The sequence below is a fragment of the Mugil cephalus genome, chromosome 11 (assembly GCF_022458985.1).
Source record: "Mugil cephalus isolate CIBA_MC_2020 chromosome 11, CIBA_Mcephalus_1.1, whole genome shotgun sequence".
In the NCBI taxonomy this organism is placed as follows: Eukaryota; Metazoa; Chordata; class Actinopteri; order Mugiliformes; family Mugilidae; genus Mugil; species Mugil cephalus.
Window position 1 is genome coordinate 17,085,638 of NC_061780.1, and position 27,702 is coordinate 17,113,339.

A 27,702-nucleotide genomic window follows, 5' to 3' on the forward strand; every position below is an offset into this window, starting at 1 on the left:
TTGCTACTATTTCTCAGTGATGTAATTAGACGATGTTAAGCTACTGGTGCATCATTAAGTCATCGTTTTTTTTTTTATTATTATTTACACAACCAGCTTTTTACTACAGTTTGTAGTCATTTACAATCAGTGCCACTCCTTGCAAAGTCCCATCACTAGTCTTTTATCCAGTCTTTGAAGATGGTTGGCAAACTGATGGATGCTGATGTACGTAAATGCTTGGATAAATACAATCGCCTTGAATTCTGCCAGCTCTGCCTGTGCGCCTGCCAGTCTAACGATGTGACCTGAAGCTGGTGAAACCTACGTGACTGTTGTTGTGTCTGAACCTCATTCAGGGTTTTCTGTTGTTTATTTTGTTAAGTCTTTTTTTGGGCCTCCCTGACCACATCCTCTTACGCTTTTCAGCACAAACTTCTACCGTCATCCCTGTCGCCCCCCACCAAAATACACCCCCTCCCACTACTAGGCATGTGTATAGTGTCATGCATACAGGAAGAGAGACGTGCTGCTCAAACAATGGAGAGACATCTCGGCTGCAGCCAGGAGACGCACTGCAGACGAAGGAGTGGCACATACAGTGTGTGGGATGGTATGTCATTTTTGTAGACAAAAATACAAACTCAAGTACATTTTTAGAAAATATATAAATAAATTTGAGGAGTCACTTGTGCTGGTTTATGTACCTTTAGTGTATTAAATGTTTATTAGAATCCCTGGTTTCTGCGAGTCTTATTTTTAAAGATGGAGCGCAGCAGGTGAATAATACAAATATCCTCTCGGGCCATTTGCTTGAAGCCTCTCTGACCGGTCCACCTCCTCCTCCCTCTGCCTTCCAGGCTCCCTGTCTGACTGTCTGTGTCTCTACGTGACCAGTCCAGGGTCCGTCAGTGCCAGTGGAGGCCGCCGTGGCAGCAGATAACACTAACTAGCTTCCTGTCATTACTGCTAATTGCCCCAAGGCCCGGAACTGTGCAGACACCCTGGGTGGGGCGTGACTGAGGAGTGTGTGTGTCTGTGTGTGTGCCTAAGAAATGTAAGTTATTCACATATCTGCAAACGTTACCTCATTTATGTGTCAATCTTTAACATTGAATATATCCGACCTAAAGGAGGATGCGTTGTTTGAGAAGTTTCAGGGCATTTTGTGGGAAACACAAGAGAGAATGAACAGTCAGTAGATAATAGTAGAGGGGCAGAAGAGATAGTACTGCGTGTACCCGGACACAAAGTACTTTATCAAAGCTGGTGGAGCAGCTCCCGGTTGACATACAGAACCGTAGCTGTTATCTTCAGTCTGAAACCCACATCTAATGGATGTTCTCAGTGATTAATGAATAAAAGTGGTGGCAATGTGCATCATTGCACTCTCGCAGACTGATGTCATACACTGTTTACGTCAAGAGGGCATACAGCAGTGATGGTTCACTGGCCTTCCTGATGACTTTCCTGTGTCATACAGAAAGGGAGGAGAGGATGTTTAGATGTCGCCGCTGTATGTTATCGCTAGTGGATCTGCAGATGTCTACAGTAGGCTATATGACCCTGGGGAGAGTGGCAGCAGACTGGATGTGTCTTATGAGGACACCATCTGGGACATGTTTGATATAAAATCATAAAAGTTGTGGAAGGTTGTCTCAGGAAATGCAGATTCTGTAAACACAACTGCGTTCTAGTTTCCAGTTAAAATATTTGGGCCTTCACGGCGCTATTTGCTGCTGCATGAAAACTCATTTGAAGACAAGGGAAAAAGAAAAAAGTTAGCTGAGAAATTAAACGTGACACATCAGCAAAGGATTTGTAACACACATCAACTTGATGCAGCCTGGACACATCCTCAGTGATGTTACCAGGGGTCATGGAGTGTTTCGTGTAATGATGTTCGATACCACTGATTTCCTCTCCGATCCGATAATGAGTAAAATTCAGTCTGGTATCGGAGATACGGATCTGATACTTTGTGTAAAAAGACTGTAATGTGTCTGGTTAACCTAAAAAAAAAAAAGTAGTGTATTTTAAATCATAGATTCATAAAGAATACGAAACATCAGAGTCAATTTATTTATTTATTTTAAACTCAGAAGTACACTGAGGTAGTGGCCTCATTTACTATATAGCTCTATATAGGTAATACAGCAAAAGAAAAAACAGACCACACAGTCGTACAAAATGCTGTTTCAAACACACAAAAAAAATGAGCTGAGCTTTATTTTAACATTAAAATAAATCCTTCAACTATCGAGAACTACTATAAAATTAAAACCTGCATCTTAATTCTGACACTGTTCTGTCCTCCTCATCATAAATTCCTCGTATTCTGTGTTGTGATTTAACCTGAGGTTAGTTGTGTTGCCACAACTCAATAGTTTAGTTACTTTCAACTCTGTTGTCTTGAATGACTGAAGTGTCGCAAGTATCGATATTTTGATTTGAGAATCGGTTTAAGAGGATAAAGACCTGATATAGGATGTATCGATATTACAGTATCAATCACTAATTTCGGGTCTTTGGAACATCGTACACTTTCTCCCAGGCAACCCAGCGAGGGTTGATCAGGCCCCAGCTTGTGTCCAGGCAGCGCTACTTCACCCACGGCCCTCCTCTCCACATCCACAGCCACACTGAGGCAACTTCTGCTGCCTCAGTGACTTCCTTGATGGCCCTTCACTTACTGGAAGGAGATGCCCAACACATCGCAGGCCCTGCCGAGAGACTGGCCCGTGAACTCTCTGCATCCCACCTCAGTGGGCCCGCAAGTTTCTCCAAACGAGGTACAACAATTTCTTAACCCTTGGGCAAAACCTCATGTAGCCGCTGATTAAAAGCACTTTGTTGGAAGAATGTTAGCATTGCTCCGGGCGATGGAAGTCAACAGTCTTAAGAAGACTTGGCTGACTGAATTTATCAAACTTTGAAAAGATTACTGGATCTTTTGAGGACGTATTGGCTATCTTGTGTACAGTAACTGTGTGTGTGTGTGTTGATGAGAAGGGGGCTTCAAAGTAGAACAGCATATCCTGTGGGCAGCCCAGGGCAGGACCCGTAGGCACAAGGCGGCAGCGAGGTGGGTGTCCGGCAGCACATCGTCTGCCTTCACAGATACACACACACCCAAACCCTCCCCCCAAGCACAAAAGGCCACCATGTAATTGAGTAGTGTCAGAACTCAGGGGAGAGGGACACACACACACACACACACACACACACACACACACACACACACACACACACACACACACACACACAGACGAGCGGTTCCACTGTTATTTGGAAATGAATGTCAGAAGTACAACATCATCAACAGCATTAAAAGCATTAAAGAGAGTGCGCTGACATCCAGAGCTTTAACAGTAACCAAATTTCTTTCAGAATTTAAAATTTACATCTCAATACGGTTCTCCACATCACTAACGGCTGCTGTCTGTAATGCCGTTGAGTACCGTCTGTCTTTGTATGCGGACAATTTGTTGACGTATTTAGCGGCTCCTGTATCGTCGCCTCCCATATGTCCTATCGATCTTAAGATAAGTTTAGCTCATTCTCACGTTACGTTAGGTAAATCTCAATAAAACCGAATGTTCCCTCATTAATGGAGTTGGTTCGCTTCTCCACCAAGCCCAGCTACTTTTGACTTTGTCTTCATCTATCATGTATTTAATGTGTTTACCATGGTTACATTTAGCACGGTTGTCATACAGTACATACTGGATAGACTGTTCTTCTTAATGAAGCTTTTTTAAGGTTCTAAACGTAACCTTAGGATGGATATGTACACATGCAAAAGTTACATTAATACTAATCAAGTGAGCACACTACTGGAATCATGGGTTAAAATCAGTCATCCTGGATTTAAGTATCTTGACTCACGCTTTTTCTTTTTCTTTTTACTGTAAATATGTGTGATGGAAAATTACATTTTTCTTCTTACTTCTCTCGTATGTCTGTATGTGCTTAATAAGTTAAAATAAGTTCAGCAGAAGTTCACCGGAAGTTCATATAAGTGTGACGTTATGTTGCATCTTCTATGTGCAGGCTTGCAGACTGAAGACCTTTATTCGTCTCGTTCGACTTCGCTTGCACTTCCTCTTCATCTTCTCACCTCCTGTCTAAGAAGAAGTAAAACTCGAGAGGTGGAGAGTTCATGGAAAGGACACGCTCACATGTTCTGTACAATCATCATTTTAAGATGTTTGTGCGCTGCTATAAAAGGATGTGAATACGGAGTCAGAGCTGTTTCCTGTCGTACATAGAGCTGCTCTCTCCGGGTAAGAATAAACTAAACCCTGCTTAGCATATAGAACGACTGACTGGACAGCCATCGCTTGAACAACACACTATTAAGGAAAAAAAGAATTGCAATCACATATGTTAAATGTTATCACTGGTATTGGATTCATGTCATAATCATTAATGTATTTGTTGTGTTCTGTCTGTAACTTTCTGTGCTTCAGGTCCCCCTTGAAATGAGTTCATTGTTCTCAATGGGACTAACCTGGTAAAATAAAGGCAAAATTAAAAAAATAAATAAAATTTCTGCAAACTTCACCCTGCTTATAGCTCAAGTAAAATCTGATCTTTATGGACAGAATAATTTGCTTCTCTCATTGGTAGGAAATATGAATATTGTTCAAATGAATGTTCCTAAAAAAGTTAATTTTACCTAAATGTTTTTTGTTTCTGTTTTTTGACTCTTTAATTGGGCTTGTTCTACCAAAATTTCTGTCACTATTGGGCAACCCATATTCATAAAATACGCTGTTGAATTGATTTTTACCTCATTTGGTTTGAGGCTCAGTTTTGCTCTAATTTATCCTCTATATCTGCTCTTATGTATTCTTCTCTTCCAACCAAAAGTTCAATGCATATCAAAAACCCTGGCCATTGTTTGCAGGACATAAATTCAGATAGTATTTTCAATAGCTTTGTCAGTCATTGTGTGAATTGCCTGCAAACCACCTGTTTATGTATTATCAAGTTGGACATTTTGTCTCTAAATGTTTTTCTACTTTCCTCTCTCCACCCCCTCAGCAATCTTTGAGAAGACTTACACTCAATACACCAAGTAGGGGGTTTATATAACGGTATACTGGACCTCAGTGATCACTCCAACTTAAAAATTAGGGGCTGGAGGAGGAGATAGGTCTTCAAATCGCTGAGGACCGGTGGGATAGAGCGGTGAGTAAGCCGGGCACTGTCTCATCCTGTGCGCATTTGGTACTTATTCAGTTTAAAGTGATACACAGGGTTCATTTTTCTAAATTGACCTCACATCTTCCCCTGAGGTACAGGACAAATGTGACCGTCGGTCAAATTCACAGTGTCATCTGAGTCATATGTTTTCCTTTTGCCCGCGCCTGCATCATTATCGGTCCAGTTATTTCAATATAATATCCACCATAATGTGAAGTGACGTATAACCCTCTCCATTTATTGCCATCTTTGGAACTCCTGTTGACCTGAGGGGCTATTTAATTCAGTTCGGCAAGAAATAATTAATTTCTCCTCTTTGAGAGCCAAACGCCTCCTCCTCCAGTGGAAGTCTTCTGAAGTCCCTCTCTGTGTCCCAATGACTTAAAGACATCATGCTTTTTCTTAAAACTTAAGAAAATTAAAGATACGATGAGAAGTGTACCGACAAGTTGTTTTGCATGTGGCCAGATTAGATGCTGGTTTGTGATTTCTGCCTCAGCCCCAGTGGGATGTGTCAATGTTGAGATTAATTAATCTATTTTTACAATTTTACATTTTTAACAATGAATTAAGCTGTCTGACAAACATTTAACGTTGCTCCGACGAAGACCAGTTTGGTTGAAACACGTATAGGCACGCTTTTAATAAATTAGCCAGTATTAGTTAAGTGTCACCCTCACGAGTGCCTCAGGTCTTTGTTTGCAAATTAATTTATTTTATTTTTTTTTACTTCGATTTTGTTTTATTAATTTTATTCTTGTGGTTGTTGCTATTAATGTAGTGCAATTTCATTGTCAAAAAAAAAATCTTTAATTTTTTATTTTTTATTTGCATTCAGTACCACATGAAGAAGAATTTAAGTTAATATCTATTAAAATAATGACCAGGGGCATACCATTAAGACAAGCAAAGTGAAAAAAAAAAAAAAGAAAGTAACAGGGGTTCCCTTTTAGGCATAGTTTAAAATGACAACCCCTTTAAACTGAAGGCCCTACAGTGCATCACCAGTGATTCATGACCCCCCAAGAAGCCGTCCTTCTGCAGATTTTGCTAGTTTGGACAGGGGCTATAGCCCACGTACATCTTTCCCTGAGGCCCTCCAGAACCTAGGATCTAGGATCTAACCTAAGGACTGGCAATCGTGACTACAGAGAATCATGGCATTAAATAAACCCATATTCATAATATACCAAATAATGCAAGAGCACCCAAATACCAAATAATATGAACACTCACTTCTAGACATACTAAATATTTAAATTATATGATGATTATATTTTGCATTCAGAGGATCGCAGAATAAATGTTCTTCATTAATACATGCACTGAATTTAGGCCTTAACGATTTATAATTAAGCAAAATTATCATCTGGTTTCGTTTGACTGTGCTGGTAAAGTAAATCTTTTTTTTACCAGTAACAAACATAAAATGCAATACGTGCTATTGTTGGTTAAATAGCTTTACAGAACTTGTTGGGCCACGTGATGGTTCAACTGAAAGATAAAACTGCAGGACAAAAGGATGGAAGCACCAACAGCTCCTGAAGCTAATTCATCTATTAAAGGTTTCTAGGAACTGCAGTTAATGGAACAATTTATTTGCGCAATATTTAAGTCTGCATAAAAACGAATTAATCACACCGGTGAAACTTGATTAACTGTTGTGACTGCAGGCAGTTGTTTGCGTTTCTTATTGGGCTACAGGGAAGAAAAGTGTCATGACCGGGAGATGTAATCGCTGATTTCCCAGCGCGTTTAAAGAATGATCTTCCTTTTTAGGAGAAGGTTTAAACATTACTTATATACGATTAAATTATTGACTTCCACCCAAAAACAGAAAAAAAGCTCAATACACAAGTTGACTGGACTTGATTTGTTGCTGTGAATCTACAAAAACGATAGTTTTGGGAGTGTGAATGTGAATATGTCAGCCAGTCCGAATCTATTCATGAGATTGTGTTCGTAGCATATTGTGTGGAACCAGTTACTATGAATGAGCAGAATGAAGAAGTATGGCTGCCATCTATTGGTCGAATCAAACAAAGAAAAGATGTGCATCAACAACCTTTGAACTGCTTTCTACTCTGATACTAATTACTAATTACAGGATAATACCAGTGATCCCACCAAAGCCTGTCATTTTATTGCACGTGTTGAATGTTGTGTGTTATGCATGTTTGTCTCCAACCACCGAGGAGAAAGACCTGTCCTCTGTCGATGTGTGCTGGGCGCATCCAGGAGCAAGTCTGGACACGTCAGGCTTCACTCTCAAAAATATGTCACAAACAAGCTCAGCAAAACGTGACCTCGGTGCTCCGTGTCTGCACTTTCAGTGGAGGAAAAGTTGAACGATTTTGATTTTGATTATTAGAGATTCAGGTAAACGTGTCTCACCTGGCTATGTCTCATTCATTCCTCACATACAGTCAGGAGAGTGGCATGCACACTGACTTGCTGAAAACAGACAGCGTGTTCAGGCTGGAAGATCAGGGGAACAGGAGTCTAGTCGAGTACATTTTGTACATTTTTTTTTTCATTTCGAGTAAATAATGTAAAATTCCTACCCGGGTTACACATCAGTCAAGACTCAAACGTCCCGATGAGAGATGCACGCCGGGTGTGGCACTTTTAATAGCTCTAAGGCATTTAAAGGGGTTGCATTTGGTTATTTGTCTTTCAAATTATGTTTAGGTTAAAGTAATATAATTAATATAAGCTTAAATACTTTAATTTGGAGGTATTCACATCCAAATTGGAGGAAATTGATTTAGGAATTACAATCCGTTTTCTACAAAATCACCTATTATCAGGTCTGGCTCAAACGCGATCGGAAAACTGATTCAAAAGACAGCGTTGTTGGATTTGCATTTGGTGTAAACTCAAAATGTTATAGACTGCTCTTACAGTGCTGTAAACTGGACATGTGTTGCAACGAACTTACAGTGCAAGTCAAACAAGTTGTCCTGAGCTGAGGTAATTGCTGGGTTCTTCACAAATGGACGGCAAAATCAAAGAAAGAAATAAATAACAAATTGAAGACAGCTGCATGGCCTTTTAAATGAGGCCTGCGCAAACTTCAGACCGTGACGTCAAGTCAAGTCAAAAGTCGAGACTGATTTTTCATACACTGGTCTCTTGTGTGCAGTGAGAAAACTGTGCAGGAATATGGATAATCATGATGCTTTCAGCCAATAGTGGGACGAAGACAGATGAGAACTTAGCGGCAAAGATTTCAAACAGTCTCAAGTTTCAAGAAGCCTGATGACTGATGTTTTTTTTTTCTAACCGTGACTTCATGTAAATGACATAGACTGATGAATCAAGGTTCACAGCTGCACCAATAAAAATCCACTGTTAGATAAAAATAATTAAAAGACACTTAAAAAGGTAATTATGCAGACACTGGGGCAAAAATGTGTTAAAATTAGGTTAAGCAGTTGAAAAATAACTAAACTGATCTAGTGCTACAGCATTACAGTCTTAAAGTTGTGGAGGGTTCAGATGATGTATCAGTGTTGTAGCAGCATTTTCTTGTTTGACTCAGAGTTTAAACATCGAGTCTTGTTTAAATTTAAATTGAACTTCTTGCTGAGGCACAAGAACATTGATGGACTCTGCTGCTCATCTGCTGCTCTGCTGCCACTTAACCATGTTATTAATATTAAAACCAAGAGAATTTCCTGATCTGAAATGACTGATGACTACAGGGTTTAGTTTCACGTCTGCAGTTTTCTCTCTCAGCTGTTCGTTGGTCAATCCAGAGTCCAAGGCAGAGAGACGATCTCGCTCTCCATCTCTTTGCGAATGACTGAACAGAATCGGGCCAGTTGCTCCGCGTTGAAGTGGTTTTTCCAATCCCCAGCAATGCCTGACAGAAAAACACAAACCAGGTCAGAGTTAGTGAACACATCAGTTTCAGAACAAGGGCCAAAGTAAGTTGACACGTCACTACATTTTGGTCGGTGACCCAGGCAGCCTCACCTTTCCTGAGGAAAGGACACTTGTCGCTGTCCATGTACTTCTTAGGGACCAGGCTGAAGTTGGACATGGTGTTGGCCTTCATGGTCGTGAAAGAGCAATGTTCTGCTATCTTCTTAATGGCTTCATCGCTCAGGTTGCGGCCCAGGAAGTCTGAAATACGCCGTAGAGCTGCAGGCAGGTCCTGGAAGAGGGACACGTTAGATACAGTGTGTCTGTCAAAATAGTCAACAGTGCAAACCGGCAACTCTGGACTCTCACCTCCACCATTTCTTCATATGTGATGTACATTATTCGGTCTCCCAGCTCCGTGTGCCTCCAGCTCTTTACGTGGTCTGTCCATTTTCCAAACATCACTGTAGGCGACACAGATGTTGTACACACACTCCACATTATATTCAGCAAAGACAAACATTTCATTCTCTTTATGCCTCCACTCTGAGTAAAGCCTTTATGTGAGGGCTGTGACCTCTGACCTCTGCCCTCCAGGAATTTATCAATGAACTCATCAAAGGTTCCCGGATCATCGAGGAACCCGGCCATCTGGTGGAAGTAGTATGAAGACACAATGATGTCCTTTGGGTTCCTCATGACGTAGATGACCTAAGGCGCAAATACAAGCGACAACAACCCAATTACACAAAGGACGTCTTATGTTAAGAGATGTGCGTGTGTATTTACCCTTTACCTTGGCTTTAGAGGTGAAGAAGGAAGGGGGCATGAGGCTGTAGGGAAAATGTGAGACCATCGCCCGTGGCGATGTCAACTTATCCACAACCACTGCCAGTCTTTTCTCCTCCAGCCATGGGACCCGGTCCCAATTAGGAATGGTGTGGACTGGGGTCAGGTCTCCCCCATTCAACACCAGCGGGAGGATTTCCTGCATCCAGATCGTACCTGCAGGACATAAGATGAGAGGGTACTGAGCGCCATGATACAAATGATATAACTGAGATAAAGGCTAAGACGGCCCCAATCTTGGAATTTAATTGACAATTTATCGTCATAAAATTAGCTCTTTGTCAAACTTTTGCTTCATTTCATTGAATGTCACATAGAATAACCCTGCAATCACCAGACGCCAGAAGCTCTATGGACCCTCTGATACATTCAAAATGTTGATCCCAAAGTAAGACCCTTAACAGAGATTCTTGGACGTATTGTCCTTTTTGTTTTTCTTAGAGCCTGCAATGGAAATTCATCACACAATCATCACAAACGGTTTAGATGCTGCTTTATTTAACCTATAAGTCTACTGAGGTATACGTCATATTTTTTTTAAAGGAGTGAACAACGTGCCCTCCAGTAGATAAGGAGTACGAAGCAGATCTGCCCTGTGCATTCTTTGCATTCTTTGCTCGAGCATTCAAGAGTAGCAAACTCTGAACGCGCAACGCTTTTGTCCGGGCTGGGAGCTCAGCTGCAGATGTTGGATTAAACACACAGAAAGAGCACAGCGTTCTGATTTCTTATTTTCCGAAAGAAGTGTCCATCCTGCAACAGAACCCTCCATCATGAAAAAGCATCTAGTGAGATAATCGTTGTCCCTACAAGAATTTCACTGTAACACGTTCGCGTTACAGTTACTTCCTGACGGAGAAACCACGCACGTCATCAACTCTCTTATCTGAGCCGATGGCTTTGGGTTGCACATTTCTTTTTTCTGAATAACATTTTGAGCTCTAGGATGCACAACAGGTCTCTGCCGCCTGAGTGACAACATTATTTACCAAAGTCTGGAGTTTTCATGCATGACAGGTAATTGCAGAAGCAGTCCTTGCTCTCACAGTAGCAGGCAGATCTCTCTCATCTTATTTCATCTCATATTCAGAGTCCAGGACCACACACAGCAGTGGTCACAAGTGGAGTGGCACACTGTGGTATTTAGTTGGGTGAAAATAAATCAGGTCCCGAGGAGACAATGAAGTGGGCTTGTATCCAGCTAAAAAGAAAGTTTGTAAGATAAAAGATGGTCTATGTTCTAGCTGTGGAAAGGCAGGAAACGCCTTTTTCTGTACCTCTGTTGACTCACCCTGCTTGTGACTGGAATGAGTTGGGTGTAGATGGAAGCTGAGCTGTGACATGTATGTATTTTAAATGTTTAAATAAAATAAATGAGCTGTATTATTAATATTAACGGGGCCTACACTCACACTGCTACAGTGGCTTGTAACACTACCAGGCTGCAGCCTCTGCCTTGAACCGCATCTAATTCTGTATGAATTAATTCAATTCCTTTTCTGCTACAATAAGAACTAAGCAAAAATATAAGTGAAAGAGAAGTGTCAGTACAGCTTGGCTCAGCCTGTGCGAACAGATGAGAGGAAGACAATGGATCTACTCATAGAAGAAGAGCCCGTCACGATGTGCCGTGTCAAATTTTGCTGACAACGAGTTAAACAGTTTGGAATTTGACTAAATGTCTGAAAGCACTGGTTAGGTTTTGCACGCTCAGGGAACTAGTCAGGGACGTGTCTGATACCAGTGAGAAGGCAGCTGATCATTTTGTTGATTTAAGCCAAGTGAGTAATGCACTTTAAGTAAAGGGGCGTGACTGCACTTACTGTATAATAATAAGTGCAAAGCAGGAAGAGAAAGTGTTTGAAGTTTGAATTAACTGAACATTATCAATCCAAAGCCACTGCACTTTATTCTGCATTTGCTGCACCTAAAATGAAATATACACCGATGAGCCATGACATTAAAACCACTGACAGGTGAAGTAAATAACACTGATCTTCTTCAGTGTTCTGCTGGGATATTTTGGGATGTTTTTGGGGATGAAAATGGTTTAGGAACAACTCAAAAAAACATGACAAAACAGCGCAAGTTGTTGACCCGGCCTCCAAATTCCTGAGATCCTAAAGTGATCAAGCATATGTGGGATGGACTGGAACAAATCTGATCCACAGAGGTTCAAAAGACTCCCACTAACAACATCAACACAGGATAAACTCAGAACACCCATGTCCATTCTCTGATGAGTCACAACTGTTTTGGAGGCACAAGTGAGACCTACATAATAGTAGGACATAATGGTGGTCATAATGTTATGCCTGATCAGTATAGACAGATCCAGAATGCATTAAGCTTAAGCATAAGTAAGGGTCTGGAGAATATGTGTAGCTCTATAGTGCTAAAGCAGCTGTCTTTACATAATCAACATCTTTATAGCATACTGTGCAAGTCGTAGACAAATCTTTGTGTATTGTCTCCATCTAGTGGCTGCTTGTGTCATCGCTATGAGCAGAACAGGAAAAAAAAATAAAGTTCACAGCTGAGTTTATGTAGGCTAAAGTACATCCGGACAGAGAAGCAAGAAGCAGAGACAGATAAACCCAGGTAAAAAATAAATGTGTCGCATCACACAGTGTTTTCAATGGGCTACATTTGCTGTGAAAGACAAACCCAATAAATCTCAGAAACTCTGACCTGACTTCGGATATGTGACAACCAAAACATCATCGTCTTTAAACTTGAACTCCTCCGCAAACTTGACGCTTTCCGATGAGTGAGTTTCGTTAGGAAGCAGCAGCTCACGGTAAACCATGTATACCTCATCGGAGGACGACATGATGAAAAAAGAAGAAGGATTTCCTGCTGCGTTCAATAGTAACTAGGAGAAACTAGCTTTAAGCAAATATTAAGAACCGACGAGCTGAACGTTTGCGACTCACAGTCAAGTGTTTCATTATTCATCTCACATTTTCATCATTATTATTATTATGTGACGTAAGGAATTACATGAAAACAGTACCCGACCAAATTTAACTGGGTGCGCAATTACAATTATTTATCAGATAAATAGTTTCCGAGGGACATGAAGGCAACACGGTTCCTCCGGAACTCAACATTCTAAATGTGTACATGAACTCAACAGTCACACCCGTCCAGCAGACTAACTTATCCTCTTCCACATCTTTCCCTCAAATCTCCATTTTCAGGAGACGTCTGGCCTCCGATTTCATCACAGGTTCAGGAAAGAAGTTCTGACTTTGGAAATACTGTAGAGACCAGTGGTACAGACACACATCTGACATAGGGTCAATAAATGCAAACGCACTGCTTCCAAACTGGCCCCACAGCAACAACAAAACTCTAGAAAGTCTTTTACCTGCAAATTTTGTAAAATAATCTGATATAAATACGTAAACAACAAGGTTTACCACATAGACTAGCCTCTCTGTAGTAAAATACACAGATGAACATCTTAATGGGATAGGTAAATCCGCAACACCCACTAGAGACTACAACAAACCAAAACAAGAGACAAGCAAACAGACGCACCATACCTGACTTGGGATAAGTAATTGCAAACACATCTGTGTCTTCCACAAGGAAATTTCTTGCAAACTCCAAGCTCTCTGCGGTGTGGGCCCCAGGAGGCAGGAGGAGGCCATGGTAGCAAATGTACTCAATGGATGACATGAAGACTGGGACTTGGTGTGCTATTGGTGTGCGCCTACCTCTGTCTATTGGAGGTAGTCCTTCTCTTGTTACGTTCAGTCTTACCCAGAGTTCCTCTTTATTCATCAAGCTAGCTGGCAGGGCTGAACACTTTTTTCCCCCCTTGTCTATTTCTGTGAATGGCAACTCTGTGCTGGAAATCACTAGCTATTTTCTGATCTGTGACCCGATTAGCAGAGTTAGAGGACTCTTGTTTGCACAAATTCGAGTTAAAAAAAAAAAAAAAAAAAAAAAAAATTTTACTCCTGCAGCATTGCTCTGGAGCCTATAACGCTGGTGATGCTTTTCATCTAAAAACACCATTTACAAATGAGTTCCTGTTCCTGTATATGCGATTTCTTATTAACACAACTGGAAGTTACAATAGTTCAGAGCTCAGCTTGGTCTGACCACAGTTTTAATCTTTTAAAGTGTGGCCTGACGTGCTTGGAAAACAGTCAGTAAAACCACGATCCTAGAGTCACAATCTAATTCTCGCAGGAATCCAGGACATCACACTGAAGTCAGTGTGTCCCTGCAGCAAGTAGTGGGCATTCCTGCAAACATATACGAGCAGCAACAATGCCCTGCTACACAAAGAAAGCAGTGAGTGTGTGTGCGCATGTGTGTATATTACATACCAGTACAGACCATTGCCACATTTCAATAATGAGAACTTTGTTGGTGTCAAGCAGAAAGAGAGAGAGGAAGAGAGGAGGAGGGGTAGCGCAGGCAGAGTGAGACGAACTACGTATTGATTAAGAAAGTCTGTTGCATAGAGAGATACATACACCTTTCACCGGACTGTGACCTTTATATGTGCCCTTTTCTTCTTGACAGAAAAGTCAAAAACATCCTGTGTGATATAAATCAGATGTTCTTGTCTTTCCGTTTCACCAGCTCCTCTCCGGTAAATAAAACTGCTGCAGTGATGCATTACCTTTCTGAAAGTGGTTCTGTGTTTGGTGCCGTCCAGACTGTAACTTCTTTTACTCATTACGCTTCTGATTTTATTTCTAGAAATAACAACTTTAGCAGCAAGCTTAATCTAATAACGGTAACCATCGGCTCCTTTGAACGTACAGTGTTTCTGAGGGGGACGCTAAATACATAGTAGACAGGGCATGAGCTTGAGCATTTTTTTGAGTCAATTTATTTTATACTTACTACGTCAAACTACGCAAATAAAAATATAAGGTTACGTTAGTAAAATATAGAATTAAAAAAGGAAAACGCTTGAGCTTAACTCAACTATCTATCTTGTCTGTTTCGATACTGTCTGTCTGTGTTTGTGTTTTGACACTGTCTATCTGTGTCTGGTTCTATAAATGTCTATTGTTTGATTGTTGTTTTAAAGTCTTCTCTGTCTATGTTGCGTACCTGCTTTGAGACTACGGCTTAGCATTTGTTCTAAGTCCGGCGCATTGAAACTGATGACTAACGCACCAGTGTTGCTTAATGTGCATTGTCCCAATTCAATTAACTAGTAATAATAATGATCTGGAAATGTAGCTCTGTCTTTCTAATGTTTGTGATGTTAGTTTTAAATAAGACCTAAAAGGATACATACATCTGTTTATGTACAAAATTGCATATTTGCAAAATGTCAGAGAATCTGAACTTCGGTTTGAGCAGCTGCCTCTCTGTCTAATGTGGAGGCTGCAGCGCCTCCGACCGGAAGAACGTGAGGACAGCGGTGAGGACAGCGGAGCGGATCATCGGGACCCCTCTTCCCTCCATATGGGACACCTCATCACAGTGCTGCGTCTGCACTGTTCTCCCTGCTGCCCTCTGGAAAGAGGTTCCCCAGCATCCGGTGCAGGTCCACCAGGCTGTGGAACTGTTGAACTCTTAACTGGACTTGAACCCTCAACTTCTGTACTTAACTGAACTATTTTACTTTCATTCTCTGCACTGAATATTTTGCACTGTTAAACATTTTTTGCACTATGATACATGCACCATCTACATCGCTGCTGCACTTTATATTGTATTTTATCTTATTCTATTTATAATTTTATCACATTGTCCTGTATCACATGCAATGAAATTCCATTCTGTATCCACCCTGTGCATACAAAATTACAATAAAGTTAGTCTAAGTATAAGTCTAAGTCTAAGTTTATATTCTGACAGATTGATAGTTTTTCCCTGATATAATCAACATGTTCTATCATGCCCAAGTTATTACTCCAGGGAATGTAATTCTTTTCATTCTGAAGCGATGACACACTCCAGGTTGTGTTAATTGAAAATATTATGTGAGAGACCAAACCAAGATATAATGGAAGAATAATAGCAACCCCAGAAGGGCGCCCTGAGACACACCTGTCACTGTCACTGTGAATATAATCGCCTAACAGCTTTACAAACAGTTTATAACAGTATTTTTCAGTCACAGCAGACAACCTCTGCGTTGAAGAGTCTGTTTCTGCAGTTTAAGCAAGAGGGATGTCAAAGTTCACTGGATCAATCAAGTCCAGCTCATGTATTATCTGACAGGTGTGTCGGTCGCGAAGTTTGGACGTCAATTTATTTTATTCTATTCATATTTTTTTTGTCTTTCTTTCTTTTTTCATGTTCAGCCGAATGTAATTGGTCAAGATGCATGGTGGAGTCTGTGTGTCCACACTGAGTCGGGGGAGGGGAGGGGAGGAGTTAGGGGGCTCTGTTTAGGTTGAGTTTAGCTACAGATTCAGCAAGTTGTAACTCGTCATTGTCTGCATAAAAATGTGGTATGGAACGAAAAAAAGAACCATAGTTACAGACTCATAACTACTGCATATTTTGAGTTTATTTGTTTATTAATGTATCACTTTTAAAAACACTGTTGAAAATTATATTTGGATTTTTTTTATTGATATTTACTTTTATTTACTTTGTTTCTTTATGGGTTTACTTAAGTAGTTTTCTCTTATCACGCACACACACAAAGTACAAAACCTCCTGTGTTTCATAGATTGTCTGTGTGAATTATTTCATCTGTTTCCTGTTAGTGTTTGATTGTCTTCATTAAATAAATTAATACATAAACAGGGTTTCTGAAGAGGTTATGGGTTAAATGTAAGATCTACACAAAGAACGAAAAAATAAGGAAAGTCAGAGACCCAGAATTACTTTGCAAATAACAAAATTTATTGTCACGCATCTATAAATTCAGGTCTTTCCTGTGGTGAAACATAATAGACTGGGGTCACAGGGAGTCGTACTGGAAATGAAGCAGCAATAAATGGACATAAGGACATAAATACATAAATATGTTCATATTTAAGACTTGAATTGGGATTAGCAAATTATAGACTGATGAAAAACCCTAATAATAATAATAAAAAAAAAGAAATCATAGGTATTTGTTACATCACCAGCCGTCCTCCTGCCTATCTCCACCCACTCTGCTGAAACAGAAGGGGAAAAAAGCTTTGAAACGTAAATGGGGATCTGAAAACATTTGTGCGGATATGAAAGAGACTTTAAGAGTTTCCTCACCATTAACTGTACAGCGTTTGGGAAAGTACAAAAAATAAAAAGCAATAAAAGAAGAAGAAGAGTGAGGCATTTGTGAACATTAGAACGTGTCAAATGCTACTGCTTGCTTTTTTTTTTTTAAACATCCATTATCCTCTTTTGTCTCCTTCTCTTTAAACGCCTCCTTTAGTTGCTTACCTAACAATCCCTTCCTCTGTCCTTTACAGTATGTTCAGGACTTTATTTCTCCACCTCCGTCCCTCTGCGGACAACGTGGCTGCAACAGTAGAACTGTGGGAAGTGAGAAAAAGGTTTTGGCATTCATCTGTAAAGGGAAGGACAAAGCCACAGCAGGGAGACACTTTCCTGGGAAATTTTTCAGTGGAAAAACTGGCTGTATGAGTTTGACCAACATTTTTTTTTTCTCAATTTACAGCATTAGATTACAACTTAAACTCACCGGCCACTTTATTAGGTACACCTTGCTAGTAAAAGTTTAGCCTTAATTTTTCATGGCATACTTTCTACAAGGTGTTGGAAAGATTCCTCAGAGATTTTGGTCCATATTGACATGATAGCATCACGCAGTAGCTGCAGATTTGTCGGCCGCACATCTATGATGCGAATCTCCCGTTCCACCACATTCCAAAGGTGATGGTCTATTGGGTTGAGATCTGGGGACTGTGGAGGCCATTGGAATACAGTGAACTCATTGTCATGCTCCAGAGCTTTGTGACATGGTGCATTATCCTGCTGGAAGTAGCCGTCAGTAGATGGGTACACTGTGGTCATGAAGAGATGGACATGGTCAGCAACAATACACAGGTAGACTGTGACATTTAAACCATGCTCAGTTTGTACTAAGGGGCCCAAAGTGTGCCAAGAAAATATCCCCCACACCATTACACCACCACCACCAGCCTGAACTGTTGATACGAGGCAGGATGGATCCATGCTTTCAGGTTGTTTACGCCAAATTCTGACCCTGACACCTGAATGTAGCAGCTGAAATTGAGACTTGTCAGACCAGGAAACGTTTTTCCAATCTTCTATTGTCTAATGTTTGTGAGCCTGTGAGAACTGTAGTCTCAGTTTCCTGTTCTTAGCTGACAGGAGTGGCACCCGGTGTGGTCTTCTGCTGCTGTAGCCCATCTTCTTCAAGGTTGGACGTGTTGTGTGTTCAGAGGTGGTCTTCACTACTTGGTTGTAACGAGTGGTTGTTTGAGTTACTGTTGCCTTTCTATCATCTCCAACCAGTCTGCCCATTCTCCTCTGACGTCTCACATCAACAGGGCATTCTTGTCCACACAACTGCTGCTCACTGGATATTTTCTCTTTATTCCCTCTGTAAATCCTAGAAATGGTTGTGCATGAGAATCCCAGTAGATCAGCAGTTTCTGAAATACTCAGACCAGCCCGTCTGGCACCAACAACCACACCACGTTCAAAGTCACTTAAATCCCCTTTTTCCTCATTCTGATCCTCAGTTTGAACTACAGTAAGTTGTCTTGATCACCTCTACACGCCTAAATGTGTTAAACTGCAGACATGTGATTGGGTGATTGGTTATTTGTGTTAACAAGCAATTAAACAGGTGTACCTAATAAAGTGGCCAGTGAGTGTAGCGTGCACATTCCATCGATGACAACAATATGATGTTAACCTGTGATTGCAGGCTACAATATGTTTTCTCTTAGGAATGGATGTTGAGACGAAGCAGAAGAAGTGTTTACTCTGTGAGCTAAATAAAGAGTGAATATAAAACAGTACCCTAACCTTCAGACTATTTGGTCCTGGGTTAGGTTTGTGAAACTAGTATCAATAAAGTTCTTAAACCTGTGTCTGATCGACCACAAAACCTTTCATTTCTGATTAATCAAGACGCTGAGCTAAGACAATACAAGGATATTTATTTATGTCAAAAAAAAAAATAATCACAGAATGTTAAAAGTCAACATAACGGGGTCATAATACAGATTCAGTTCATTCATAGTTTTACATCTACTTCAGAAATTAGAAAAAGAAACGTCCCACATTTATGCTTTATCGATTTAAATTGATGTATAAATAAATTGATTATTTGGGGCCACACAATAAACAGTTATTCATTTGTTACCATTTCTATTTACTACTTAATCTATGGCAGCTCACTGGAGAATGTATGAAGAAGAAATATATTAGTTCAGTCTCGACTGTTCTTGTGGTCAACCTGATACAAAATTCACATTGTGAAACCAACACAGCTCAGGTAAGCCAGTCATTTTACAGAAGCCTCCTCATGTCACAAATTCATTCTGCCTCTATAGTAGTTGACTGAAAGCAGACAAAGCTTTAACCTGAGCACCTTTTCCAGTTCAAACACCCAGCCGGTCATCTTTAATGCTTCACTCCGACACCAAGACTGATACGGTGTCAGGCTTCTGATTTATGGCGACCTCAGTCCAATCTGGACCCGAGAGACTGTCCGAGGCTTATCCCAGAGTGCTGTGTGTGTGCGTTAGTTGCTGTGAACGAGAGTGACGAAGAGGAAGAGTGAGCAGAGAGAGATGGCACCGGTCAGCACAGCTTTCACCAGCAACACCGTCCAACTGCCCAGCAGGAAGACGTGGACAAACAACCTGCGGACACAACAGAGAGAGAGAGAGGCCTAAGTCCAAAAATCAAAGCTTAAAAAAAAAAAAAAAAAAAAAAGCTTTTTCACCACCCAAAGTAGCTTAATCATTTCTAAATAACTCGTACAGAGTTTAGGCTTTTATCTGAGGGTGGGGTCCAGGCCTGCTAACTACTACATTGGGAAAAAGGTCTTTTGAATATCCATAAATACTCATTAAACGCTAGGCATAAACTAATACAGTTCAAAATAATACATAGATTACATTATTCATAATTTAAAGTTAATAAGATGTTTCCACTGTATCTCCCCACTGCAATAAATACCAGAACCAGGTAGGTACGCTGACACACCAATTTTGGACATGTCCCAATCTCTACTCATTTTGGTCGTCTGTATTCGATTTTTATTCAAAGGCGTTTAACGGACAATGGGAACCCTGTCCCCTGCTACTCTAATAGCACAAAACGGTCCGTACATCTGGGTGCTATTCTGGGAAAAAAAAAAAAAAAAAAAATTATCTTACGTCATTGGTATTCAGATACTGTATCTACATTTGACACGTGGCTGAGGGAAATCAGTGACATATTGTGTCTGGAGAATCTTTGATCCACAAATACAGACTGAATACAAGTTTTGGATAGAATTGCGGTTTGAATGATTGATTATTAAAGACCATGGGGCCATATCGACCATATTAAGGCTTCTTCCATCCAGCACAAGCTCACATTTAGTTGTGACATCACCTTTCATGTGTAAAGATCCGTCTTATTGCTACTGTTAATTATAATTATAATAATAATACTGTTATATGCTGCTTTTTTCTCTTCTTTTTATCCGTCATTATTTGTTTTATTTTTTATTTTCTTTGTTATAAAACCTGAAAATCAATGATTGCCCTTGATGCAACAAGTATTATATACTGTTATAATTTGCAATAAAAATATACTTTAAAAAAATGAGCACTGAAGAAAACTCAACAGTCTTGCTTGCTATTATTTTTTATTCTCTTCAGATGGTGAAGCTAAATTGTGTTGACACGGTGGGTTTATTATTTAATATCAAGGCTATTTTTTAAAATAACAATAAAATTTGTCACTTGGCTGTTGTTGTCTCCTCAAGGTCACAGGATAATTATAATAAACTTGAGTGGTTTCTCACAACCGACTTCAACATTCAAGGTCTATTTCATGACTGCTTAGGATCCAAAACTGAGCAGCAGAAATAATCCTGAAGGACGGTCGTTTGTGAAGCTGCAGCTGAGACCTGATCCAAATCTCGAGATCTGTCTTCCGGCCTTTTTTGTAGAAAAGGTTTTCTGTCGTTATAACAGAGGATTAACCTTGACCATGATCTATTTCTAAACCTAACCATAAAGGCTTGTTGCTTAGACCAAACAGAAAATGAACTCCTGAAAAGAATAACTTAACAATAAGACCAAAGGGAGCTTTCTTTTTGATTTCATGTGGGACACAAACTGTGGTCTGCTGGTTAATAGTTCTTTGCTGAACTCGTCCAACCGGCACCACAGCTCTGCTGTACCAACTTTAAAGTCAATTTGTCATTCAAATCATTATGGGGAATACAGCCCCGTAATACTTTATTATTCAATAATATTTAATAATAAATAATGTTCTGTTTAAATACAAAAAGGACCAAAGACACGCAGATCCAAAAAGAGTTATGTGCAGGGTGCTGGATCGTGAAAGATATGATAATAAAAGTCTAAATGGGAGCTTCTGCAGGTACACAGAACTTTTCTACAGATTTTTGTTGTGTAAATACAAGAAGGGCCCATCATTAATCATATATACGTTGTCGCAGTGCCATCTTGTGGTTAACAAACCACAAAACAGGCAGACGAACCCGGACTGAACTTAAACAAATAGTTATTTATTAGACTCAAGTATCTAGACAACCAAAGATTTTGCGACCCCCTTGCAGGGCCTCCCCGGATCCCGTAGGGGTCATGGACCTGGTGTTGAAGATCTATGATCTAACTCAGTCCACTCTCATAAAATTAAGAGTACTCAGACTCACATGTGGTACATTGCTTATTTGATTTTACTCAAAAAGTTAAGTAAAATGAGAGAGAAACATAAAGAATTAACTGCAATTTTAGTGACATTAAACCGAAATTACACACATATCATCTTTCTTCCACTGTATGTGTTGTCATGCATTTTTTTTTTAATTTTTTTTTTGAATGTGTGTAAAAATGTGCAAGACTTACTCCATTAGGAAAGCTTTGTAGACACAGAGAGCCAGCAGCACAGTAACAGGCACCCTGAAGCTTTTGGGAAGATCATATCGTGTGAACATCCACACGACTGCTGCCATGGCAATGTAATGGACCTACACGCACAGAAAAAACAACTGGTTTTAATTTGTATTTGGCAATACTGCAAAACTGGAAGCACAAGAGTTTACATCTGATATCAATCGCTATTAATGAGATGTGTGAACACTGTGGGGAGATGGACGGCTGAACAGAGAAGTAACTGATAAGAAAGGAAACAGTGGTCACAGTGGTTAAGCACATACAATGAGAGAAGAAGACGGCGACAGAGCAACTCACCAAACTGATGTTGGAGTCGAAGCTCATCTGAATGTATTTCCAGTCAAACTCGATTCCTCTGGCTCCTACCCACAGAGGAAGACACCTGAACAAACACAATGAGACAGAAAAGATGTGAGCTTTGGTGTTGAGATGCGTTACAATTTAAAGTTGAACATGTGCTTCCTCTGTTGGTGCTAACCTTGACATCACGAGCTCTGCTGTGGCCCAGCCCATGGCAGCCACCATGATCTTGTACTCTCCTTTACCAGCATTACGAGACATCACGAGGTGGAGACCCAGCAGGTCGGCCATGTCCACTGTGGCCTTCATAAATTCCTGGAAGACAAAACGCTGGAGCCTCATACACGCGCTTCCATTTTTTTTACATTCACAATAAGTGACATAAACATGACAATTTGTTCATCTTATTTTCTGATGTTGTTGATACCATGACGATGTTTCGACACATACCCCTACAAAGTCGTAAACGCCAGCTCCTCCTTCCCATGTGGGAAAAAACGTAGCTAGGAACAGCATCTGAGACACAAACAAAAGAGCAAACGCTGTTACGACATATAGAAACCACTGACATTTGAGTTTTTTCTAAAGTGATTTATAAGTAGGACATGCTGTTTATGATATGAAACCATTTTGTAACTACAGTTGTTATCAAAACCAGCGACAATAATATCACTGACATGGGCTTTGGCTTCTGGTCTCAACTGGAAGCAAGACTTATGAATTACAGCTATTTAATATGTAGATAGTAGGTAGTACTTCCTTATTTTTTCAGTTTATCAAGTCAAAGTGTAGCATTTGCTTTTGGAAACTGTTGGAGTCAACATGAAACAGGCCGACGCTTAAATTGTAAAAAGCAATTCCATCAGAGAGCAGGACTATTAGGAGCAGCCAAAATCACTTTTCATTTTCTTTCTTTTTTTTCTTTTTTTTTTTTTTTACTGGTGAGCTCTGCAACATAAACAGGATATCCACAGAAGCAAAAGAATAGTCTACGCACAAATGAAACTCAGATCACCCTGAACCACAATGACAGAATGAAGAAGGCTCGGAACAGCTCATGATCTTAAATCTACAACGTTATCTGTAAAACAAGAGGGAGAAGCATGGGAATACATGCCTTCCAGTGGCAGAGAGGAACTAGTGTTCACTGAATACATGAAAGTAGAGAAGTGGAATATTCTGTTACGTCCGAGTCTAGATGAAATTCACAAAGCATCACAAAGGAGGAAACTTATTTCTTGGTGATGTTCATGACGCCCAGACTTCAGGCAGTAATTGCCTGGAAAATGAACACTTTATTTAAGAAGCATTTGTCCATCGGGTACGGTGTATAAAAATTTAAATTCCAAAAAGCTTCTCTCTTGAAGTTAAACTGCAGTTAATTTGCATCTTGTTTCATTTCAAATCTATTTTGGCGGCGTACTGAGCCAAGACCGTGAACACTGTGTTGAAATATTTCCAGATATGGGCTCTAAAAACATGGCACGACATTTCATCTTCTCTCACCTTACACAGTTGGACAAACAGGTACGTTGCTCCAGCCTGGACACATCTCCAGAAGGCATTGTACTCTGAACTAAATGTTGAACGGACAAACAAAGAGTGAAAACCCTGAACTGTTAAATACACAAAATGCAGAATATGTCGGTTTATTGTAAAATAATAAAGTCTAGACAGAATTTTCTATTTCAGGATGTAATGCTTTTAGGATTTAAGCGTGAATATAATGAGAGAAATGTCCAAATCTTGCATTTAAAGGAACATGCAGCCATATTCAAGAGCACACCACTCAGATCTAAGAGGATTGCGTAGACCCCCTCCCAAATGTCTGACTGCCGCTACTACTAAGAAGATTATGAACATATGTTGCTGCATTGCAGGAACAGAAAACGAGCCCACGGTAGTAACTTTACAATTTAGAACAAGAGAATATTTTACTTATGGACAACACAAACACTATAGACAACTGAGCGTCAGTCATCATAGATGTAGCAGCTGCCAAATTAAAAATAAATAAAAGTACTTACAGGCCACTGCATTTGTATGTTATAAAGTAAGGAAAATACGCCAGCGCAAAGCAGTTTCCAAAGTGAAAAAGTGTCATGATGTCAGGTCACAGAATTCAGCTCCCTGTACAGAAACAGAAAAGTAAAGCAATTCAGTGTATATTCAAATCTTACTCTTAAGCAACATTATTAAGTTTTTATTATAAGACGAGCTTGACGTATCATTTCTTAAATTATATGTATTAACGAAATGTTTATTAGTGTAGTTAATTAAACCCTCCTTCGGGGTTTGATCATATGGTATTGACTCCTATAATAGAGTACGTGGTTTTTACGCGTACAAACAGGGATATTTTACATTTAAACGAAAATAAGAAGTCTGACATGGCCAAATAAAGAATACAGCATTTATTTTAAATTAATATTTCAGAGATATAAAGTTCAGCATGTCGTTTATCAGTGCAACAGACTGAACATTAGCTGGCTAAGCTACAATCCCTCCGCCGGTACCAGACACGCTGCTACATTTAGCCAACGAGGTTTGAGGATATTTTCTCCCGGTGGAGGACAAACATAAAGATAACTCACAGTAAGTGAAGATTCAAACAATATGCCAGCACCCGTATAAATAGTATTTTCAGAGTCAGGACTTACTGTTTGAAGCAAACCGTCGAAAAGAAATTTCGTTGAATGACAAGCGGAAGTAGCCGCGGCTCGACCACGAAATCCTTCCGACGATGTCTAGGAACCAAATTATCTGTTCCGGGATGCGGGCTCCTGTAGTCATTGTGTTTGCGTGTGTTTCAAATACATGGTGGATGAATTAGTAGTATTAAACAGTGTGTTTAATATTTTTAAATCTTTCAATTTTTAAAAATAAATTTTAAAATCCTCTGTATGGTACGTTCAGACAGAATAAATGATAAATATAAATAATAAATAATGACACAAAGTGAGGAATAGGTGAAAAGGGGTAGTTTTTTTTTTTTTTTTAAGCATTTACTTCGTCCTACTCTGTGGGCTGTGTTTCTGTTGACACATATTTTTGTTTTCTTTTGTTTTTGGTTTATAATAATTATTTCTTTCTTTGGTATTTGAAAATGGTTACATATTTTGAGTTTTGTTTGAAATGTTCAATATAAAATTCATTCACTCTTGTGTTGTCAGAAATCAAAAACACAGGACAAATAGGGTTTCTTTTTCAGTCTTTAATTCAAAAGCAGCCTACCTACTCACAGCAGTTTTATGTCATGAAATTTTAAGGTACATGAGCTAAACAAAAAAGTCTCATAAAAAAGCAGACAAACAAGTTTATTTGCTTTCACGGAGCATTTAATTGTCTGTATTTACATACTTTGTCTATATCAATTTCTCTGTCTAATTATTAAATGTTTACACCACAGATTCACTTACAAATGTTGTTGAAACATCACATAAAGAACAAAATGAGTCCTACAAAAAGTAATATTTAGATCAACATAGAATCAAACCTGTCTGTTCAATAAGCACTCATTCACTGCAGCATTTATGTTCCCTACTCTTCTACCTCACCAGAGCACACAAAGTTTCTCTTTTCTGCGCAGTCTCGTATCTCCAAATCATTTGTCTTGCGTGACAAGACCCCACAGTGTTCACCCTGCGGAGGACAGTCTGGCAGCGCCCCATCCTGGTCCAGCTCCTCTCCATTCGACCACCACCACTCCCCTCCCAGGAAGCGTAAGCCCGTCCACACCTGAGGAACACAAGAGAGCTTTAATGTCCCTTCTTCAGGTGGAAGTGTTATATCTGCTGACAGTTTCCTTCAAAAAAAAAAAACAAGCACTTCAATGAAGTGTAATAAGAAATACATGTAAAAGCAGTCACTTGATTGACAAAGAAATGTATCTTAATAAGTGAGGTCAGAAAAAAATAACACAACAGGTGAGGTGAGATATTAGTAAAAACACGTTTAGATTGAATATTGATCATTTATACAGTGAACTGTCCAGTAGCTGCAAGATAAATATGAAGGCTGTGATTTGACGAACAAGACATAATTCAGTGTTAATGCTTCAAAGAACTAATTCTGCAGATTCTCAAACCTCATTAGTGCTGGTCAGTCTGTCAATCTTTCTTCTGATGTGTCTGAATTCAAACGGGTCCGTCAGGCTCACGAGGTCGAAGTTTTTGACGCAGGGCCCGTTATAGGGGGCGCACGTTCTTTCCATCCCCCTGCAGTGTCTCAGAGCGTCCTCCCACGTCTTGTTCTCGTTCACCACCACCACGTTGACATCGTAGCAGAGAAACCAAAGCTCTCTGTCGCATTTGGTGCTGTGCCACAGTTTCACAGTAGAAGAAAAATACCCACAGTCTTCAACAAATGGATGGCTTGGTGCCCAGTTTCTGTACCTCGATGACAGATTTCCAACCCAGCTCCAGTCCTGTTCAGTCTTTCTGTACAGTCCAATCCAACCCCCTTCAGCAACATAATCTTTGCTGGAACTGTCGATGGTGGCTAGATAACTACCCTGTTCTTGGCAGGACCATGAAGCATTGTACCAGCTCCTGTTAAAACTGTGATACTCAACCCTTTTCCCGTCAGAGCAGTAATAAGGATATGCCTTTGAACATGGAGCACTGTACCACATGAGATTATCTGCCATATAGGCACAATGATTGCTCTTCTCCATACTGGCCCAGTAAGACCTCCATGAGAGATCAGCTCCTGAGATCCCTTTACCAGTTCTGGAAGAAAAAGACACAAGCTCAACAACTGCATTTTACCTCATTTTTGTTGAAGACACTGACAGATGTAAAGAGATTTAAAGATGATACTCACTCTAGATCTACCCACTTCCACACTGTCGGTTTGTCAAGACGTCTGTGCAGACCCATCCAGGCAATTTTGACGCCAGCGGCCGTCATCACCTTAACCAGTGGGAAGACGCTCACCACCGTCCTAGTCACCAAGTCTACGTGCTCCCTCTGGCAGTACTGTCTCGCATCATCCCAGTTCAAAGTTACGTCGGGAAGATAAACTAAGGTCTGGATCTTTGCTCCCAGGCAAAGAGCAGCAGTGAGAAGGAGGGATAGTGTGAGCTCAGGGATCCTCTTTTTCCCCATGTCTACTTCTGCCTTTGCGTCAAGTCAAACGTATGCAGAGCTCCTATAGCAGTGACGGGTGGAGGGAAGTCACTCTGCTTTTATTGCAACTACCTAGACACACCTCACCAGATCCAATGGACCAGTAATAAATCTCCTCACCTCCTCTTACAGCAGACATACTAGATTAGCATATTTTTAAATGACTATTATATATCAATTTTTTTGTAGTTGTTGTTGATCAACTGCTTAAAATAGTTTTATGACTGCCCAAATAATCCAAGCGGTACCTCACCACATACCAACGAGGGTCACTTGAACGATTGTGTAGTGGCTGAACTAAT

At 40.1% G+C, this 27,702-nt stretch overlaps 3 protein-coding genes across 4 annotated transcripts; all 3 read right to left on the reverse strand.

The window, feature by feature from the left end:
• Positions 1-5,994: 5,994 nt before the first annotated feature.
• On the reverse strand, positions 5,995-13,626 carry sult2st3 (sulfotransferase family 2, cytosolic sulfotransferase 3). Of its 2 annotated transcripts, none has more exons than XM_047599333.1 (6): positions 13,461-13,626; positions 9,857-10,065; positions 9,645-9,771; positions 9,430-9,524; positions 9,172-9,352; positions 5,995-9,058 (listed from the first exon to the last, which is right to left on the reverse strand). In XM_047599333.1, exons 1-6 carry the CDS (start codon positions 13,594-13,596, stop codon positions 8,943-8,945), a joined length of 864 nt encoding a protein of 287 aa, XP_047455289.1. In that variant the 5' UTR covers positions 13,597-13,626; the 3' UTR covers positions 5,995-8,942. The 2 variants fall into 2 exon arrangements, with proteins under 2 accessions (XP_047455289.1, XP_047455290.1); XM_047599334.1 differs by lacking the exon at positions 13,461-13,626 and adding an exon at positions 12,601-12,760.
• A 5,343-nt stretch (positions 13,627-18,969) lies between these two features.
• tmem147 (transmembrane protein 147) lies at positions 18,970-25,062 on the reverse strand. Its single transcript, XM_047599796.1, has 8 exons — positions 24,932-25,062; positions 24,299-24,401; positions 23,778-23,847; positions 22,722-22,787; positions 22,450-22,586; positions 22,269-22,353; positions 21,924-22,045; positions 18,970-19,697 (listed from the first exon to the last, which is right to left on the reverse strand). Exons 2-8 carry the CDS (start codon positions 24,373-24,375, stop codon positions 19,577-19,579), a joined length of 678 nt encoding a protein of 225 aa, XP_047455752.1. The 5' UTR covers positions 24,376-24,401; positions 24,932-25,062; the 3' UTR covers positions 18,970-19,576.
• Positions 25,063-25,484: 422 nt separating this feature from the next.
• On the reverse strand, positions 25,485-27,613 carry LOC125016649 (lymphocyte antigen 75-like). Its single transcript, XM_047599268.1, has 3 exons — positions 27,096-27,613; positions 26,359-27,001; positions 25,485-26,009 (listed from the first exon to the last, which is right to left on the reverse strand). The coding sequence occupies exons 1-3, from the start codon at positions 27,377-27,379 to the stop codon at positions 25,812-25,814; spliced, it is 1,125 nt and encodes a 374-aa protein (XP_047455224.1). The 5' UTR covers positions 27,380-27,613; the 3' UTR covers positions 25,485-25,811.
• Between the last annotated feature and the right edge of the window lie 89 nt (positions 27,614-27,702).

Excerpts from the sequence above, each read along its gene's own strand:
- sult2st3 (XM_047599334.1), bottom strand. The coding sequence starts at position 12,742 with ATGTCGTCCTCCGATGAGGTATACATGGTTTACCGTGAGCTGCTGCTT. Across the intron at positions 9,353-9,429 it reads CATATGAAGAAATGGTGGAG|GACCTGCCTGCAGCTCTACG; the intron begins GTGAGAGTCCAG and ends TCCCTCTTCCAG. Across the intron at positions 9,059-9,171 it reads GTGTCCTTTCCTCAGGAAAG|GCATTGCTGGGGATTGGAAA; the intron begins GTGAGGCTGCCT and ends TTTTTCTGTCAG.
- tmem147 (XM_047599796.1), bottom strand. The coding sequence starts at position 24,375 with ATGACACTTTTTCACTTTGGAAACTGCTTTGCGCTGGCGTATTTTCCT. Across the intron at positions 22,587-22,721 it reads GCGTTTACGACTTTGTAGGG|GAATTTATGAAGGCCACAGT; the intron begins GTATGTGTCGAA and ends TTTGTCTTCCAG. Across the intron at positions 22,354-22,449 it reads GCAGAGCTCGTGATGTCAAG|GTGTCTTCCTCTGTGGGTAG; the intron begins GTTAGCACCAAC and ends GTGTTTGTTCAG.
- LOC125016649 (XM_047599268.1), bottom strand. The coding sequence starts at position 27,379 with ATGGGGAAAAAGAGGATCCCTGAGCTCACACTATCCCTCCTTCTCACT. Across the intron at positions 27,002-27,095 it reads TGGAAGTGGGTAGATCTAGA|AACTGGTAAAGGGATCTCAG; the intron begins GTGAGTATCATC and ends TTTTTCTTCCAG. Across the intron at positions 26,010-26,358 it reads GACTGACCAGCACTAATGAG|GTGTGGACGGGCTTACGCTT; the intron begins GTTTGAGAATCT and ends TGTGTTCCTCAG.